Source organism: Nesoenas mayeri, assembly GCF_963082525.1.
Source record: "Nesoenas mayeri genome assembly, chromosome: 29".
NCBI classification, from domain to species: Eukaryota; Metazoa; Chordata; class Aves; order Columbiformes; family Columbidae; genus Nesoenas; species Nesoenas mayeri.
The window spans coordinates 2,378,124-2,394,250 of NC_137561.1; the positions used below are offsets into that span (position 1 = coordinate 2,378,124).

Genomic DNA, 16,127 nt, shown 5'->3' on the forward strand with positions numbered 1-16,127 from the left:
AGCTTCCCCTGCTTCCACCTCCTGTGTGCTGCCTTTGCTGCCCTGCAGCTCCATGAGTGCACATGAGCATCCTCACAAGATAAATGTTTTTGTTCATGGATACTTGGAGAGATCATTGTTGTGCTTGGAGCAGCCTGTCTTGTAAGCATTATCAGATGTCCTGAGCTCCTTCACCCTTCAGATCTACTTCCATGTCTCCACTTTGCCCACCATCCCCCAGTATGTCAAAGTCTTCCCCTCTGGATCCCACCAGCCTGTGCTCTGCTGCTGGCCTTCCTCCCTCCCCTCTGGTGCCTGGGACCCCACTGTGTCCTGGTCACAACAGCCAAGGTGGACACTGATGTTCACATCCCTCACCTGGGTTTCCTTGTTTTCCAATTCCGGAACCATGTGAGCATCACTCTCATTGGCCCACCAGGCAGACATGTTAACCAGTTGGCCCTAGATCCTTTGGAGTGTTGGCAGCTGCAGCTTTTCCTGGCCAGTGAGTGTCAGAGCAATTACAGTTCCCCACAGGAACATGCTCATTGACTGGTGACTTCCTCAGGTTACTGACAGAAGATAGTTTACATTTCTTCTCCATGATCAAGTAGTTTGTAACAGCCAACACACTGTTAGCCTGTACTGGGTTTACATGGCAAAGTCTTGGAACTGGTCGTGAGTGCGGGTGTGCTACAGTTGTCACCACTCTGAGAAGACTACAGGAGTCGGACCAACGTCAGACAGAGCTGATTTCAGCTGCTCCAAGATGGACCCACTCCTTGCCCAATCTGAGCCACTCAGTGATGCTGGCAGCACCTTTGGGATATTGTGTTTGAGAAAGGGTAAAAAACGCTGCACAACAGCAGGTGGGAGACAGGAGGGAGGAGATGGGAGAGAAAAGCACTGCAGACACCAAGCTCATATCCCATAGGACCCAAGCAGGTCCCTCAGCAGGCCAAATCCTGCTCTCCTGAAATCCTGCTCTTGGCCTTGTTCTCATCTCCCAGGAGCCTCAGCTCCACTTTCCCATCCCTGACTGTTCCATCCTGACCAACTCTTTCTGGTTTCTAAGTGTGAAGTCCCACAGGGCACCTCACCCCACTGACTCCTCAGTCACCCGTGTCAGGAAGATGTTGTCAATGGGTTCCAAACCCTCCTGGATGGCCGGTTCCTTGCAGATATTGGGATATGTCAGGTCTACCATGAGGACACGGCCCTGGAAACACGAGGCTTCTTTCATTTGTCTGAAGGAGGCCTCATCTCATTCCAGTTCCTGATCAATGGGCCTGTAGCCGATGTCCAGTGACCACAACATTGCCCACGTTGTTCTGCCCTCTCATGCTGACTCCTCAACGTTCAGCTGACATTGTCTGTCCCCAGGCAGAGCTCCACACATTCCTGCTGCTCTCCCACATGAACAGAAACTCTCTCTTTGACTCCAGACCTCTGGCATTATGAGCACCAGATGCACAGGTCCCCACAGTTTCTCCAGGAGATGGTATTTATAGTGTCCTATAAGTCCTCATGCTGTTATGTTGGGAGATACACCCCCATCAGGATAAACGATCTGCATGCAAACTTTTACAGCTGAACAAATGGAGCTTCAGTCCAGGGAGAGACAAGACCTTGAGAAAATCTGGGATTTACCCAACAGAAAACTCTTAATTTGTGGAAGGAGAAATGGGCAGTGATGTATAGCGGGGGCAATAACCCCATCAATCAGAACAGAGCAGGACCTGACACGCTGAGCAGTGACCCTGAGGAGAAGGGCCTGGACACTACAAGGTCCCCACAGCAGCCCGTGGTGCACGCTCACCATGAACAAGGCAGCTGCACACGGGGCTGCATGAGGAGGAGCGTGGGGACCCAGACACCTGCAGTTCTCATCCCATTCGGTTCAGCACTGGTGTGACCCACACACACGGGTGTGTGCCAGTGTGCGGCTTCCCAGTCTGGAGAAGCAGGGAGGAACTGCAGAGTGCAGGGCTGTGCCAAGGCAGGTTCAGCACCTTGTGCACATGGTGTGGGGTGCTGAGGGACCTGGGCTGCTTTGGCCCAGCAGCGCTGGGGAGGCTGCAGCAGTGCAGGAGTAGCCTGAGAGTGCTTGAAGGGCGGTTTCAGAGGTGGTGGAGGTTTCTGCATAGTGAAAAACTGCATGAGAAAGAAATAATGGCCCAAAGTGGACAGGATCTGACTTCCCATGGTACAAGGTCAGGGCTTGGCTTTTGGTTAAAGAAACACAACCAGGTTTCCTCAGCATCAGAGATATCTTTACTTTGCTTTTCCTGACCTCCAGTTTTCTTTTCTAACCAAACCTGGATATTGTTTCTCAGTAGGTTCCCTCAGTGGGACCAATTAACAACACAACAAACTTTGGAGTTTACATCTAACTTTAACTTCCTGAGAAGTTTCATCACCTTCCTCCAGGGTCTGAGATTCATGGACTCAGCACCAAACCCACCAGAGGGGTCATTAAAGCGCCTTGTGCTGCTCCTGTGCTGCTGAGCTGGGCTGGGCTCCTGGGACACAGGGAGCTCATGGCAGCGGCAGCGCTGCAGAGAGACAGCTCTGCCCAGGAGCAGCTCCTCTGCACACGCAGCAGGGCTGAGGGCTCTGCCTGGGCATCTCAGCAGACGAGCAAGGCAGAGAGAGATTAAAGGTGCTCAGGACTGGAGGATGACTGAGAGCTCACTGGAGGAGAAACCTTTGCAGCCCTTGCCATGGTAAGTCTCTGGTGCAGGGCAGTGCAGCTGCAGCTCCTGGAGGCATCTTCTGAAACTGGCACAGGCACAGCGTGTGGGATCTGTAAGGACGGGGCTCTTGTCAGGCCATGTTGTCCAGCTGTGAAGCCGGGTGAGCACCCAGGGGTGCCCAGGGCTGTCCTGCAGAGCAGGGTCCCTGCACCCCAGGGCTGTGCCGGGCAGGGACTCTGCCGCCTACCAGGGTCAGCGCTCAGCCTGCCCGGGAGATCCCATGGCAGCAGCTGTGGGGGGAAGGAGCGACCCCCGGCAGGGCAGGCAGGGAGCTTGTGGGGTTGAAGGGAGCTGTGTGGGTCAGGGCTGCTCAGAGCTCCAGATCCCCCCACTGACATGACAGAGGGTCCTTCTGAACAACAGCATCAACACAGGAACAGCTGCAAGGGAAAGAGTCTGTGCTTTGAGTTTTCCACTCTTGCTCGTCTGGGTGTATAGTGGAGATGGGGATTTATTTCTCTCTTTGGAGAAGACACTGAGACCCCAGTTCTCGTTAGGACGTGTCTGAGCTGCTCCTGAGCCCCTGCACACACAGAGCTGCCCCTGGGCAGTGCCAGGAGGTGTGAGCAGGACAGAGCTGAGCACACAGCGGGTGGGACGGGGTCTGTGACACTGACAGGGAGCAGACCAGGGACAGACACACAGCTGCAGGCAGCACAGACATGAGCAGGGAGAGGGAGATGGACCAGAAATGCTGGGGAGGGGATTCAGGCCCCCCTGCCATCCCCTGCAGTGCAGACACATTTCCCAGTGCAACCCCTGGTCTCCTCTCCTCCCCAGCAGACCCTCTGCCCCAAAGCCATGGGCTCCAGGTCACGAGTCTCCACCTCAGCAGCTGGACCTCCAGGTGAAGGGTTCCTGGAACGGGGTACACAAAAAAGGTGCTAAAAGTACTTGCTCTCCAGTGTCATTATGTGAGTGGCAGCAGCACAGACGGGTAAGGAGAAAGTTCCACAGCATGCCTGTCTGCCTGTCTGTCCTTGCTTTATTTTCTGGTAGCACTGCAGTGTCCTTCCCTGTTTCTCCACCTGTCCCTGGTGCTCTTGCTCTCTGGGATTGGGGTGGGGATGTGGGTCAGTTTTTGTTCTGAAACGAGTTCAGTGGATCTTACCTCAAAGGTCTGTTCATGGAAACCAGATGCCCAAGCTGCATTTTAAACAGTGATGAGCAGTTTTTCTCAGTTAGTAGAAAGAGAGAATGAGCTGAAACATCCCTCCATCGGTGAAGGAGTATTCCATGAGAAACAGCCTGTTTATTCTCTAACTTGTCACTGCCTTTTCCTCCTTGCACAGGTCCTCATGCCCACAGGCAGCCAATGTCCAACAGCAGCTCCATCACCCAGTTCCTCCTCCTGCCGTTCACAGACACACGGGAGCTGCAGCTCTTGCACTTCTGGCTCTTCCTGGGCATCTACCTGGCTGCCCTCCTGGGCAACGGCCTCATCATCACCACCATAGCCTGGGACCAGCACCTGCACACCTCCATGTACTTCTTCCTGCTCAACCTCGCCCTCCTCGACCTGGGCTCCATCTCCAACATTCTCCCCAAGTCCATGGCCAATTCCCTCTGGAACACCAGGGCCATCTCTTACATAGGATGTGTTGCGCAGCTGTTTTTGTTTCTCTTTTCCATTTCAACCGAGTATTTTCTTCTCACCGTCATGTCGTACGACCGCTATATTGCCATCTGCAAACCCCTGCACTATGGGACCCTCCTGGGCAGCAGAGCTTGTGTCCACATGGCAGCAGCTGCCTGGGCCACTGGGTTTCTCAATGCTCTGCTGCACACGGCCAATACATTTTCACTGCCCCTGTGCAAGGGCAATGCCCTGGGCCAGTTCTTCTGTGAAATCCCCCAGATCCTCAAGCTCTCCTGCTCACACTCCTACCTCAGGGAACTTGATTTGCTTGTGGTTGGTGTATTAGTAGCATTTGGCTGTTTTGTGTTCATTGTGGTGTCCTATGTGCAGATCTTGAGGGCCGTGCTGAGGATCCCCTCTGAGCAGGGACGGCACAAAGCCTTTTCCACCTGCCTCCCTCACCTGGCCGTGGTCTCCCTGTTCCTCAGCACTGTCATGTTTGCCCACCTGAAGCCCCTCTCTATATCCTCTCCTTCCCTGGACCTGGTGGTGTCTGTTCTGTACTCAGTGGTGCCTCCAGCAGTGAACCCCCTCATCACAGCATGAGGAACCAGGAGCTCAAGGAGTCCATTAGGAAAGTGATTTCTTTGGTGTTTGTCTATACTGATCAGCTTTCCATCACTGTCCACAAATGATGTCTATTTGTATCCCAATGCAGGCCTGTACCTTGTTTTATCCCTTTTACTTTGATGGCATTACCCATATTGTTATTTATGGTTTTTATGTTCGTACATAATTGTTTGTGTTTGGCTGACTATCCTGAGAAATGTAGCCATTATTATTATTTTTAAAATACCTGAAACCTGTATAAATGTTTTCCGAACACTGTGTCAGAGCTTGGTCTCCCATAGAATCTTTGTAATAAAATGACATCTCTTCTATGCAGTTGCTCAATATTTGGTTGTTCTTCTAAAGCTGATCTCAACAACAGGCCCAGGAATTTCACTCAAAAGGGCCTGAGGTCAAAGCTCGTTGTCACGTTAGTAGCTCATAGACAACAGAGTTGTGGTTTAAGACACAACCCTTGTTGTCTCTTGACAGTGGAGAAAGGGAGTGGTCATGAGATACAGTCAGGCTGGGCTGTCCCAGAGCATGATGGGACAGAGGATAATCCTCCAGGAGAGGAATCTGGAGCTGCCTGGAGAGCCCATGAGATACACATGGACGGTGTGTGCCTGAGGTGGGCAGTGACTGGAGCCCACAGAGTGAGACATGGCCCAAGGTGGAGTCAGCCCATGGCAAAGCACTAAATCCAGGTGTCTGCAGGGAAACAAAGATGGAAACAGCCCACACCACACAGACCCATTCCAATAGGCAACAGCACAGTATCACAGTATCACAGTGTCACAGTATGTTTGGGATTGGAAGGAACCTCAAAAGATTATCTAGTCCAATCCCCCTTCTGGAGCAGGAACGCCTTGGTGAGGTCACACAGGAACATGTCCAGGCGGGTTTTGAATGTCTCCAGAGAAGAAGACTCCACAACCCCCTGGGCAGCCTGTTCCAGTGTCTGTCACCCTTACTGAGAAGAAGTTTTTTCTCAAATTTAAGTGGAACCTCTTGTGTTCCAGCTTGATCCCATTACCCCTTGTCCTATCATTGTTTGCCACCAAGAAGAGCCTGGCTCCATCCTCCTGACACTCACCCTTTATATATTTATAAGCATTAATAAGGTCACCCCTCAGTCTCCTTTTCTCCAGACTAAAGAGAACGAGCTCCCTCAGCCTTTCTTCATAAGGGAGGTGCTCCACTCCCTTCATCATCTTTGTTGCCCTACGCTGGACCCTCTCCATCAGTTCCCTGTCCTGCTGGAGCTGAGGGGCCCAGAACTGGACACAATATTCCAGATGTGGTCTCACCAGAGAAGAGTAGAGAGAAAGGAGAACCTCTCGATCTACTGACCACCCCCTTCTAATACACCCCAGGATGCCATTGGCGTTCCTGGCCACAAGGGCACAGTGCTGGCTCATGGTCATGTCACCTCACATACATGATGTGCATGCTCACATCTCATCTGTACAAAGCAAACATGGACTGCTGAACTATCCAATGAGTGTCCATCCATGGAGGGAAGAACAACCTCTGTGGGTGAGTGGCCAGTGCTGGAAATGGTGGTTGTGAGGGGCCAGTCCATGATGACTGACCTTCTATGGGGTGTCCAGTGCACAGGGGCACAGCCCAGCCCCTGCTCTGCTGGTCCTGCAGGTCTCTGGCAGGAGCCTGGCTGTGAGAGGACACTGCTGTGTGCCAGCCCTGCACACACACACTGTTCAGCTGTACTCTGAGCAGGTTCCTATGGGGAACTGCAATTGCCCTGACATTCACTGGCCAGGCAAAGCTGTAGGTGCCAACATTCTAGAGGATCTTGGGACAACTTCTTAATGTGGCTCTCTGGTGGGCCAACAAGGGTGATGCTCACCTGAATCTGGAACTGGGAAAAAAAAAGAACTGGTAAGGGATGTGAACATCAGTGTCCACCTTGGCTGTCGTGACCAGGACACAGTGGGGTCCCAGGCACCAGAGGGGAGGGAGGAAGGCCAGCAGCACAGCACAGGCTGGTGGGATCCAGAGGGGAAGACTTGGAAATAATGGGGAATAGTGGGCAAAGTGGTGACATGGAAGGAGGTCCGAAGGGTGAAGGAGCTCAGGAAATCTGATAATCTTTACAGGACAGGCTGCTCCAAGCACAACAATGATCTCTCCAAGTACCCATGAACAGAAACATTTATCTCATGAGGCTGCTTCTCTGCCCTGATGGAGCTGCAGGGCAAAAGGCAGCACACAGGAGGTGGAAGCAGGGGAAGCTGCAAAGGACGAATTTAGAAACCTTGTCCATGGATGTGGGGATGATGACAAAGCTGCCTCGGACTTGATACCTGAAGAGGAGGCTGAGGGCAGCAAGATGAGCTGACAGAGCTTCACTTGCAGTGAAAAAACAGACAGGGTGAGTGTGGGCCTGCTGCTGAACTTCATAAGAGTAGAATCAGATGGGACTGAGGTTCTCCATGGCTTCTTTGCCTCCATCTTCACCAGCAAGGTCTCTTGGGACTTTGTTCCTGAAGGCAGGAGTCTGGAGAACACCGAGCAGTGGATGGGGCTCAAGTCAGGGCTGACCTGAGCAAACTCAGACACCATTACAGAACAGGAGATGGGTCACTTGACCAGCTCCTGAACACAAGTATCACTGTGTTGTGGCACCTGAGATTGCCAGGAACACCCACCTCTTGGTCCAGAGGAGTGTGACTCCTCTTGAGCTGTCCTGGCCTGTCTCCTGTCTCAAGTGGTGTGTCAGGTACCCACTTTTCTGACATGTTGTTTTGTCTACATGAGGAAATACTCCAGATCAATCATAATTGGAGATTGCTGATACCACCTCTTCTGGAAATGTGGAGGAGGGACAGGGGCAAGGAAATAGAAGATATTTAGGTCTATTGCTCTTTATTATGAAAATGCTCTCTGTTTGGCTATTCCTGAAATCTCTCCAATCATCCACACCAGACTCCAAGCCTCTAGGAAAATGCTGCACAGAGCCTTGGCTTGTAAGAGCATTTTCGATGTTAATGAGCCCTCTGGTGCCATGAGCCTGAACTGCAGCTACTGAGAGAATGAACAAACCTCTAATGAAGTGAAAGGCAGAAGCAAACCCCAAGTTTCTGCGGGTGTTTGGGACCCAACGAAGGGCCATCACTGACACAGCTGTGAAGGAAACAACCAGTGCAGGTCCCTGTCCCTGGAGGCTGGTGAAGGAAAGACTTGCAGACACTGGTTCCAGGTGGTGAGGGCCATGTGGAGGTGGCTCTGGTGCAATGTCAGCCCCTGATGCTCGTTCATCACCAGAATGGCTGAGCCCTGACCCCTGGGACCTGGTACATCTTTCTCCAATGTTTTTCAAGGCTTTTCCTGTGGTCAGTGTGAGTGTTTTGTGTTTTGGGGTGGGTTTTATGTCAAGTGCTGTTGCTTTAACTGCAAGGCTCTGGTTTTCTGTGGAGCTGGAAATGTCTGTGAGCTCCTCACAATGCATCCAGCTTCTTTCATATGACTGGCAATGGTCACCAATTACCTCAGTGTTCCAATCCCACACTTGCTTGAATCCTCTATTTGGATCCATACCCATCACTCCAGGAGGTTCATGGATCCACCAGGCTCATGGATGATTCCTGAGGACCATCCAAGTGTGGGCAGTGTAAGAGAGGAGCAGAGCAGGGTCAGCTCATGGGTCATGACTGAGCACAGCCACCCCAGCAGCAGCCGTTCCCCATCTCCCAGGCACAGCCATGCCCACAGCATGCAAATGGCACTGCCATACATGATTAGCCCAAGAGAGGCCTTTCTTCCTTCCGTATTCCCAGGAAGATCTTCCTCCTGTTCCTCCTCCACCTGCAGACATCAACTGCTTTCCATTGCTGGGCTCAGACATGGCTGGAAGGGTTCACTGAAGCCATCAGGATCTCATTGCTTCTCCCTGACATGCCCTGACCCTCTCCCACACCTACAATGGCCAATCACGGCTGCCCAGGCCTCCCGCTCTTCAGAAGAGGCCTCGAGCTTCTTGGTTCTTCCTGCTGCTTATTATGAACATCCTTGTTCTCTCCAGAGTTCACGCTGAGCTTCCTTGTCCATAACAGCCCCTTTATGACCATGTCTCACTAAATGGTTGTGTTTGTATGATCATTTGTGCAGAAAGGGCAGTCACAGGACAGCACCCAACATGTCAAAACTGATGCCCAGTGAAATGCCGTAAAGCCCCGATGAGTTCCCCTGTGTCTGTGTCTCTCCTGGAAGGAGTCTGTCCCGAGAAGGGGATCCAGCTCCTGCCACTCTCTGCAGAGGCACATGAGCAGTGTCCATCACCTGGGGACACAAAGGGTGATGTTTGCCAGACCACCCTTCATCTGAACCACTTAGATGTGTGCTTGTGGATGAGGTATGGAGCCTTATAGTGCCAATAACTATTTAATTGTCATTGTCAGAGGGGTTACCACTGATACAGAGTACTATTTTAGAGATATTTAAATATAAGCATATACAATTGACATTCCTAGACATACTACATAAGCACCTGAAGGATTATTCATGCCTTTAACATGATTATCCTCAGAAGGCCACCAGCTTTGCATCTCAGGAAAGGGGATCCAGAGTCCAAGGGCAGGATGGTTTGGGCTCTGTGCTGGGATCTGGAAACTGAAACGTGCTCCCATCCCCCAGCCCCCTGCCCTCCTCAGTGAGGGTGTGAGACATTCTGCCAGCCAGGGCTGAACTCACAGCCATGACCAGTATCTTATGTTCAACTGCAGCCAATGGTGTCCTGCCAGCTCAGGATTGGAGCTTCCATTGCTAGACGTGTTTAAAAGACGTGGAGATGTGGCGATTAGGGATATGGTTTAGTGGTAGAATGGGCAGTGTTTGATTTACGGTTGGACTCCATGTTCTTAATGGTCATTTTTAGCATCAATGATTCTATGATTCTCTGATTTGGGTTGAAACCATTTCAATCACATCACCTCCAACGGCCTCATTATTACCACCATAGCCTGGGACCAGCACCTCCACACCCCCATGTACTTCTTCCTGCTCAGCCTCGCCCTCCTCGACCTGGGCTGCATCTCCACCATTGTCCCCAAATCCATGGCAAACTCTCTGTGGGATACCAGAGCCATATCCTATGAAGGGTGTGCTACACAACTCTTTCTGTTTGTCTTTTTAATTTCAGCAGAGTTTTATCTCCTTACCATCATGTCGTACGACCGCTACGTTGCCATCTGCAAACCCCTGCACTACGGGACCCTCCTGGGCAGCAGAGCTTGTGTCCACATGGCAGCAGCTGCCTGGGCCACTGGGTTTCTCCATGCTCTGCTGCACACGGCCAATACATTTTCACTGCCCCTGTGCAAGGGCAATGCCCTGGGACAGTTCTTCTGTGAAACCCCCCAGATCCTCAAGCTCTCCTGCTCACACTCCTACCTCAGGGAACTTGGACTTCTCATGTTTAGTGCTTTTTTGGGGGGGGGATGTTTTGTGTTCATTGTGGTGTCGTATGTGCAGATCCTGAGGGCCGTGCTGAGGATCCCCTCTGAGCAGGGACGGCACAAAGCCTTTTCCACCTGCCTCCCTCACCTGGTCGTGGTCTCCCTGTTTGTCAGCACTGCCATGTTTGCCTACATGAAACCCTCATCCGTCTCCTCCCCATCCCTGGACCTGGTGGTGTCTGTTCTGTACTCGGTGGTGCCTCCAGCAGTGAACCCCCTCATCTACAGCATGAGGAACCAGGAGCTCAAGGATGCCCTGTGCAAACTCATATCCCTCTGGTTTATGAAGCAATGAACTGGCCATCTTCTTCTATACAGGAGTTTTAATGTAGCTAATTATAAGCCCAGCCTGTCAACTGAATTTTCTGCTGTTGTTGCTTGTTTTTTAATTGTGATATTGTTGTCATCCCCTTTCACTGCTGGATTTTCTTCTATAATGTTGGCTGCTTAAATGAGCAGCAGTGCTCTCCTTGTCTCTAAACAGAGTAAAGGGCTCTTTAGTGACTTGTTTTTCACTATGTCCTTCCTGCAAAGGCTTTTTGGAGCTGCAGGGACAGTTCCTGTGCGTGGGTGGAGGGGAAAACAGCTCTCTCATGGCAGCCCTGCCAGGGAGCAGCAGCACTTGTTCTCCCAGAGCTGTTCTGGTTCCACTCCACACTCTCCTTCTCATCCCTGGTGTTGGTGCAAGGCCTGAGTGCTCTGGCAGCTTGGTCACCGTCCTGCTGTGTATCAGTGCTGTGGACGCAGGCAGGGACAGGCAATGGGCATTGCTGTGACAGAGCTGGCCTCAGTAACAGTACTTGCACAAGGAAAAGTGATCTTCTTTGGGCAGTGCATGATGGTTTATATCTTCTTGCAAAGTTTCTCTCAAGCTTATTCCTACAGAATTGTCCACAGATGAAACGTCAGTGTGCAGCTGAACAGTGTGTGTGTGCAGGGCTGGCACACAGCAGTGTCCTCTCACAGCCAGGCTCCTAATCAGAACCTGCAAAGGATATTGTCCTTGCAGCGCAGACACTCTGGAGTCTGCACAATTAGCTGAATCTTATTTTAGCATCTGTCTCAAGACAGTTACATAAAGTGTCCTTTAGCTGAGCTTTGCTCTTTATACACTCATTCTAATACTAAAACACACATCCCTAGGATGGGAGCCCCAGGCTCAGCCCGGGACCCTCTCTCAAAAAGCATGTGTAGTGGCAAAATGATTATGTAACCAATATGTCAATGTGTGAAAAGTTGACTCCTTTGGACTGCCGGGAGGGTCTGAATGTAGGGGTAAGATTTGTATATAATAGATGTTCCTTCTCTATCTGTTGTGCTGGTTTCATTCCAGCATCCAGACTTGCACAACTCCGGAATAAACAAGATCTCACCTCTGGGTGTGGGATTGGCTTTGCACTTCAGGTAGCAGATTCACCATGAGCAACCAGGAAGAAGGAAAACAATAAGAAATAAGAGGTAGGAGAGGACATAGAAAAGGTTTCAACATTTCACATTCCTGTAAAGAACGCTTCTCCTCTCAGATCTTTAGCATGAAATAGATTTGACCAGTTTGATAAAACAAGCATAGTTTTATCTAGTCAGATCGCGGCCCATAAAAAGGGAGATGGATGGGTGTGGGATTATGATGGCAGTTGAGTCTCCGAAACACATAATTGGGTGGAAAGACTTTGGCTGTGAAGGGAACAGTGGGGTCGGTTCTATCTCTGGAGGTGACAGCCCAGCAGCAGGGACATGGCTGGGAAAGAACCTCTGCCCAAGGGCCCACAGGTCTTACCCAGGAAGAGAGACGGGTTGTCATGTCCATCCCACCTGAGAACATGACGGGACATGGGCAGGGACATGGTTGTGTCTGTCAGAGAAGCTGAAAGGCCAGCAGCACTCATGGGATTTAGAAGATCATGGGGAGGTGACTTCTCTCTGGTCAGGTAAAAGACCACAAGAAGCCTAACGGGTTGGGTTCCCTGCATGAAGCGCAGTTTATGAGATGGTCGAGCTTTTCCTGATAGTGGGAAGAAGCAGGAAAGAGAAAAAAGAAGTCTGCTTGCAAGGTGAGGAATGGATATGAGAAGGAAGAAATGTCACTGGAAGGACAGTGCTGTGGTGCACGAGGTGACCCAGAGGGAGCTGGATCAGCCCATGGTTTGTGTGCCAAAGAGCAGCCAGTGAGGGTGCAGACACAGCAGTGAAGGTGCAGAGATGCTGGGGTGAGAGCAGGTGGGAAGCGAGATGGGTGTCTGCAGCCTGCAGGGAAAGAGGGGCAGGGGCAGCACCGTGTGGAACAGCCTGTGGTGGAGATGGCAAAGGGCGCTGTAAGGCTGGAAGGGACCCACAGAACCCAGGTCTGTGTCCCCTTGGCCAGGGCAGTTGTCTCTGCCACTGACCCCAGGAGCAGACATGTTGTCCTCATGGCACTGGGGCCTCGCTGCCTCCTTGCAGCCCCATGGGGAAGCTGGAAGTTGTTGTCCCAGTGTTGTCCTTCCCTGGGCCTTGCACCCCCACATCCCACGGTCCCAGGAAGAGCCCTGAGCCATGTGTGAGGGACAGGATCCACCTTCCCATGGCCTGGAGCTCATGGCTCCTCCTTTCTGCTTCAGAAAGCAAACCAAGGGGTTTCTGAGCATCAGAGCAGAAGAAAAGACTCAAAGGAGATCTCATGGTGGCTGCTGCTTCCTCACAAGGGGAGAAGGAATGGAAGGGAACAGAAGACACATGTGTCAGGGGAGTTTTAGGTTGGACATGAGGAAAAGGTTCTTCCCCTAGAGGTGCTGGACACTGAACAGGCTCCCCAGGGAGGTGTCACGGCCCCAACCTGACAGTGTTCAAGAAGAGACTGGACAACGTCCTCAGACACACGGGGTGACCTGTGGGGTGTCCTGTGCAGGGACAGGACTTGGACTCCATGATCCTTGTCGGTCCTTCCAAGTCAGGACATTCCATGATTCCATGAAACACTAGGTCAAAAGTCCATGTTTTCATTGTGCAGATGAGATGTAAACACACACATCATGTGCATGTCCAGTGTGTGCATGTGGTGAGATGAACCCAAGGGAGCACAAAGGCCATCAGCTGTTCCTTGGGGTGCGATACAGGTCAGTGGGACAGAGATGGTGTTCAGGAGTCTCTTCCAACCTATGTTATTGTAGGATTCCATGAATCTTTTCCTTGGAGATATAAAATGCCCCAGAGTAAATACAGCAGCTCCTGTGAGGAACGTTTCTCCACTCAAACCCTTGATAGGAAATCTATCAGATACATTTGATGAAAGCAGCTCAGTTTGATCTGCTCACACACTGGACCACAAGGAGGGTGATGGTGGGTACGATGTCGTGTGGTCACTGTGTCTCAGGAACTCATAGTACAGTAGGAACCAATGGCTGTGGAGGGCACTGTGAGGTCACTTCTGCCTCTGCAGGGGATTGGCCAAGAGCAGGAACATGGCTGGGAAAGGACTGTGAGGTCACACACACAGACGAGCAATGGGGCCCAATCAGCATGGCTGGATGAAAGGCAAGTCCTGCTTGACCAGCCTGATCTCCTTCTGTGACAAGGTGACCGCTGAGCAGATGAGGGAAAGTCTGTCGTGGGGAGTGAATGCGCCACACGGGCTGTGGGTGTTGTGTCCTTAGACTGCAGTGAAGCCTGTGACACCGTGTCCCACAGCATCTCCTGGAGAAGCTGCAGCTCCTCCTGGACCTCTCACCAGTGCCACTGCTTTCTCCAGTACCCTCATTCTGGACTGTGGGATGCCCAGAACAGCCCTTTTGAGACAGTCTGACAAAGCCTTTCTTCTACACCTTCCCCACATCCCTGTTCAATCTCCTCATGTACAGTTCAAGGACCAGAAATGTTGGGTACAAGTGGGGCATTGAGAAAAATGGTCAGGAAAGCTTTGAGGTGCACAGAGAGCCCATCACCATGTTGGCAAGCTGCTCTCTCTGAACAGGCCCAGAGGACCTGGAAAGCATTTGCTGTGTCCCAGAAACTCGCCTGGAAGGTTGGGATATGGAGAAGAGGTTTGGTCTGGGAAGGGACAGACAGGGGCTGGTGGAACTGGCTGGTGTGACCGTGAGACGTCTCTCCAACACCTCAGAAAAGTCCTGGCTCTCAGGGAGGCTGCATGGTCCTCTGAGAAAGAAAATAGCAAACATGACTTATCATGGAATCATAGAATAATTGGGGCTGGAAGAGATCCTTAAGATCATCGAGTCCAACCATAGCCTTAATCTGGCACCAAACCATGTCCCTAAGAGCCCCACCTATCTGTGTTTTAAATACCTTCAGTGATGGTGACTCCACAACCTCACTGGACAGTCTGCTCCATTGCTTCAAAACCCTTTCCCTGAAGAATTTATTCCTCATACCCAATTTAAACCTCCCTGTGTGCAACTTGAGGCCATTTCCTCTTGTCCTATCACTTGCTACTTGGGAGAAGAGACCAACACCCTCCATGATAAAACCTCCTTTCAGGCAGCTGTAGAGAGTAATAAGGTCTCTCCTCAGCCTCCTGTTCTCCAGGCTGAACAGCCCCAGCTCCCTCAACCGCTCCTCGTGAGACTGGTGCTCCAGACCCTTCACCAGCCTTGTCACCCTCCTCTGAACTCTCTCCAGCACCTCAATGTCTTCCTTGCCATGAGGGGCCTCAAACTGACCCCAGGATTCAAGGTGCAGCCTCACCAGTGCCCAGTACAAAGGGGTGATCACTTCTCTAGTCCTGCTAAAGCTCTGATTGAATCAAGGCTTGGACACCTTGGTGTGACCCAGTTGGTGACGGGTTGGACTGCAGACTCCTGAGGTCCCTTCAACCTCAGTTCTCTCATGATCCCATTGTGATGTTGGGCTCTGTTTCAGACTGAAGCAGAGCAGGCGATGATGGGGCAGGACCCACCTGTGCTGTAGGTGACCATCTAAACCAACATCCCAGCCAGGGAACCAGCCAACACCTCAGTGTGACTCGCTCTGGGCAACGTGTGAGGAGTCCTGGGCAGGGCAGGTTCAGAGGGCATGGGGCGCTGTGCAAGACACAACATGATCTTGGCTTCATGCCTGCAGGCCCATCAGATGTCAGTTGATGTCAAAAAAACTAAAATGAGAAGAGCTGAAGACAAAGATCCAAAGCAAAGGAAGGTGCCAACTTTCTTTTTCTTTTTCTTTCTTTTTCTTTCTTTCTTTCTTTCTTTTCTTTCTTTCTTTTCTTTCTTTCTTTCTTTCTTTCTCTTTCTTTCTTTCATTCTTTTTTCCTTCCTTCCTTCCTTCCTTCCTTCCTTCCTTCCTTCCTTCCTTCCTTCCTTCCTTCCTTCCTTTCTCTCTTTCTCTCTTTCTCTCTTTCTCTCTTTCTCTCTCTCTCTCTCTTCCTTCCTTCCTTCCTTCCATCTTTCCTTCCTTCCTTCCTTCCGTCTTTCTTTCCTTCCTTCCTTCCTTCCTTCCTTTCTTTCTTTCTTTCTTTCTTTTCCTTTCTACTTATGCATGTATTTATATATTTATTTATGTATGCATTTGTTTACTTATTTACTTATTTACTTATTTACTTATTTACTTATTTATTATACTTATTTAATTATTTATTTGCTTAAGTACGTATTTATTTATTTACTTCTTTGCTTATTTATTTATTTTTTTATTTATTCATTTACTTATTCATTTATCTATTTATTTATTTATTCATTTATTGATTTAAATGTCTTTATAGGGGAGTTTCTTTTCTTTGGAAAGGAAAGAGTTTTCCAG

The 16,127-nt window shown here is 50.7% G+C and overlaps 1 protein-coding gene across 1 annotated transcript; it reads left to right on the plus strand.

Moving 5' to 3' along the window:
• Positions 1-4,050: 4,050 nt before the first annotated feature.
• On the plus strand, positions 4,051-10,695 carry LOC308050734 (olfactory receptor 14A16-like; the record flags this gene model as incomplete). The annotated part of the gene is made up of 2 exons (XM_080360875.1): positions 4,051-4,333; positions 10,043-10,695. The coding sequence occupies 2 exons, from the start codon at positions 4,051-4,053 to the stop codon at positions 10,693-10,695; spliced, it is 936 nt and encodes a 311-aa protein (XP_080217001.1).
• Positions 10,696-16,127: the final 5,432 nt, after the last annotated feature.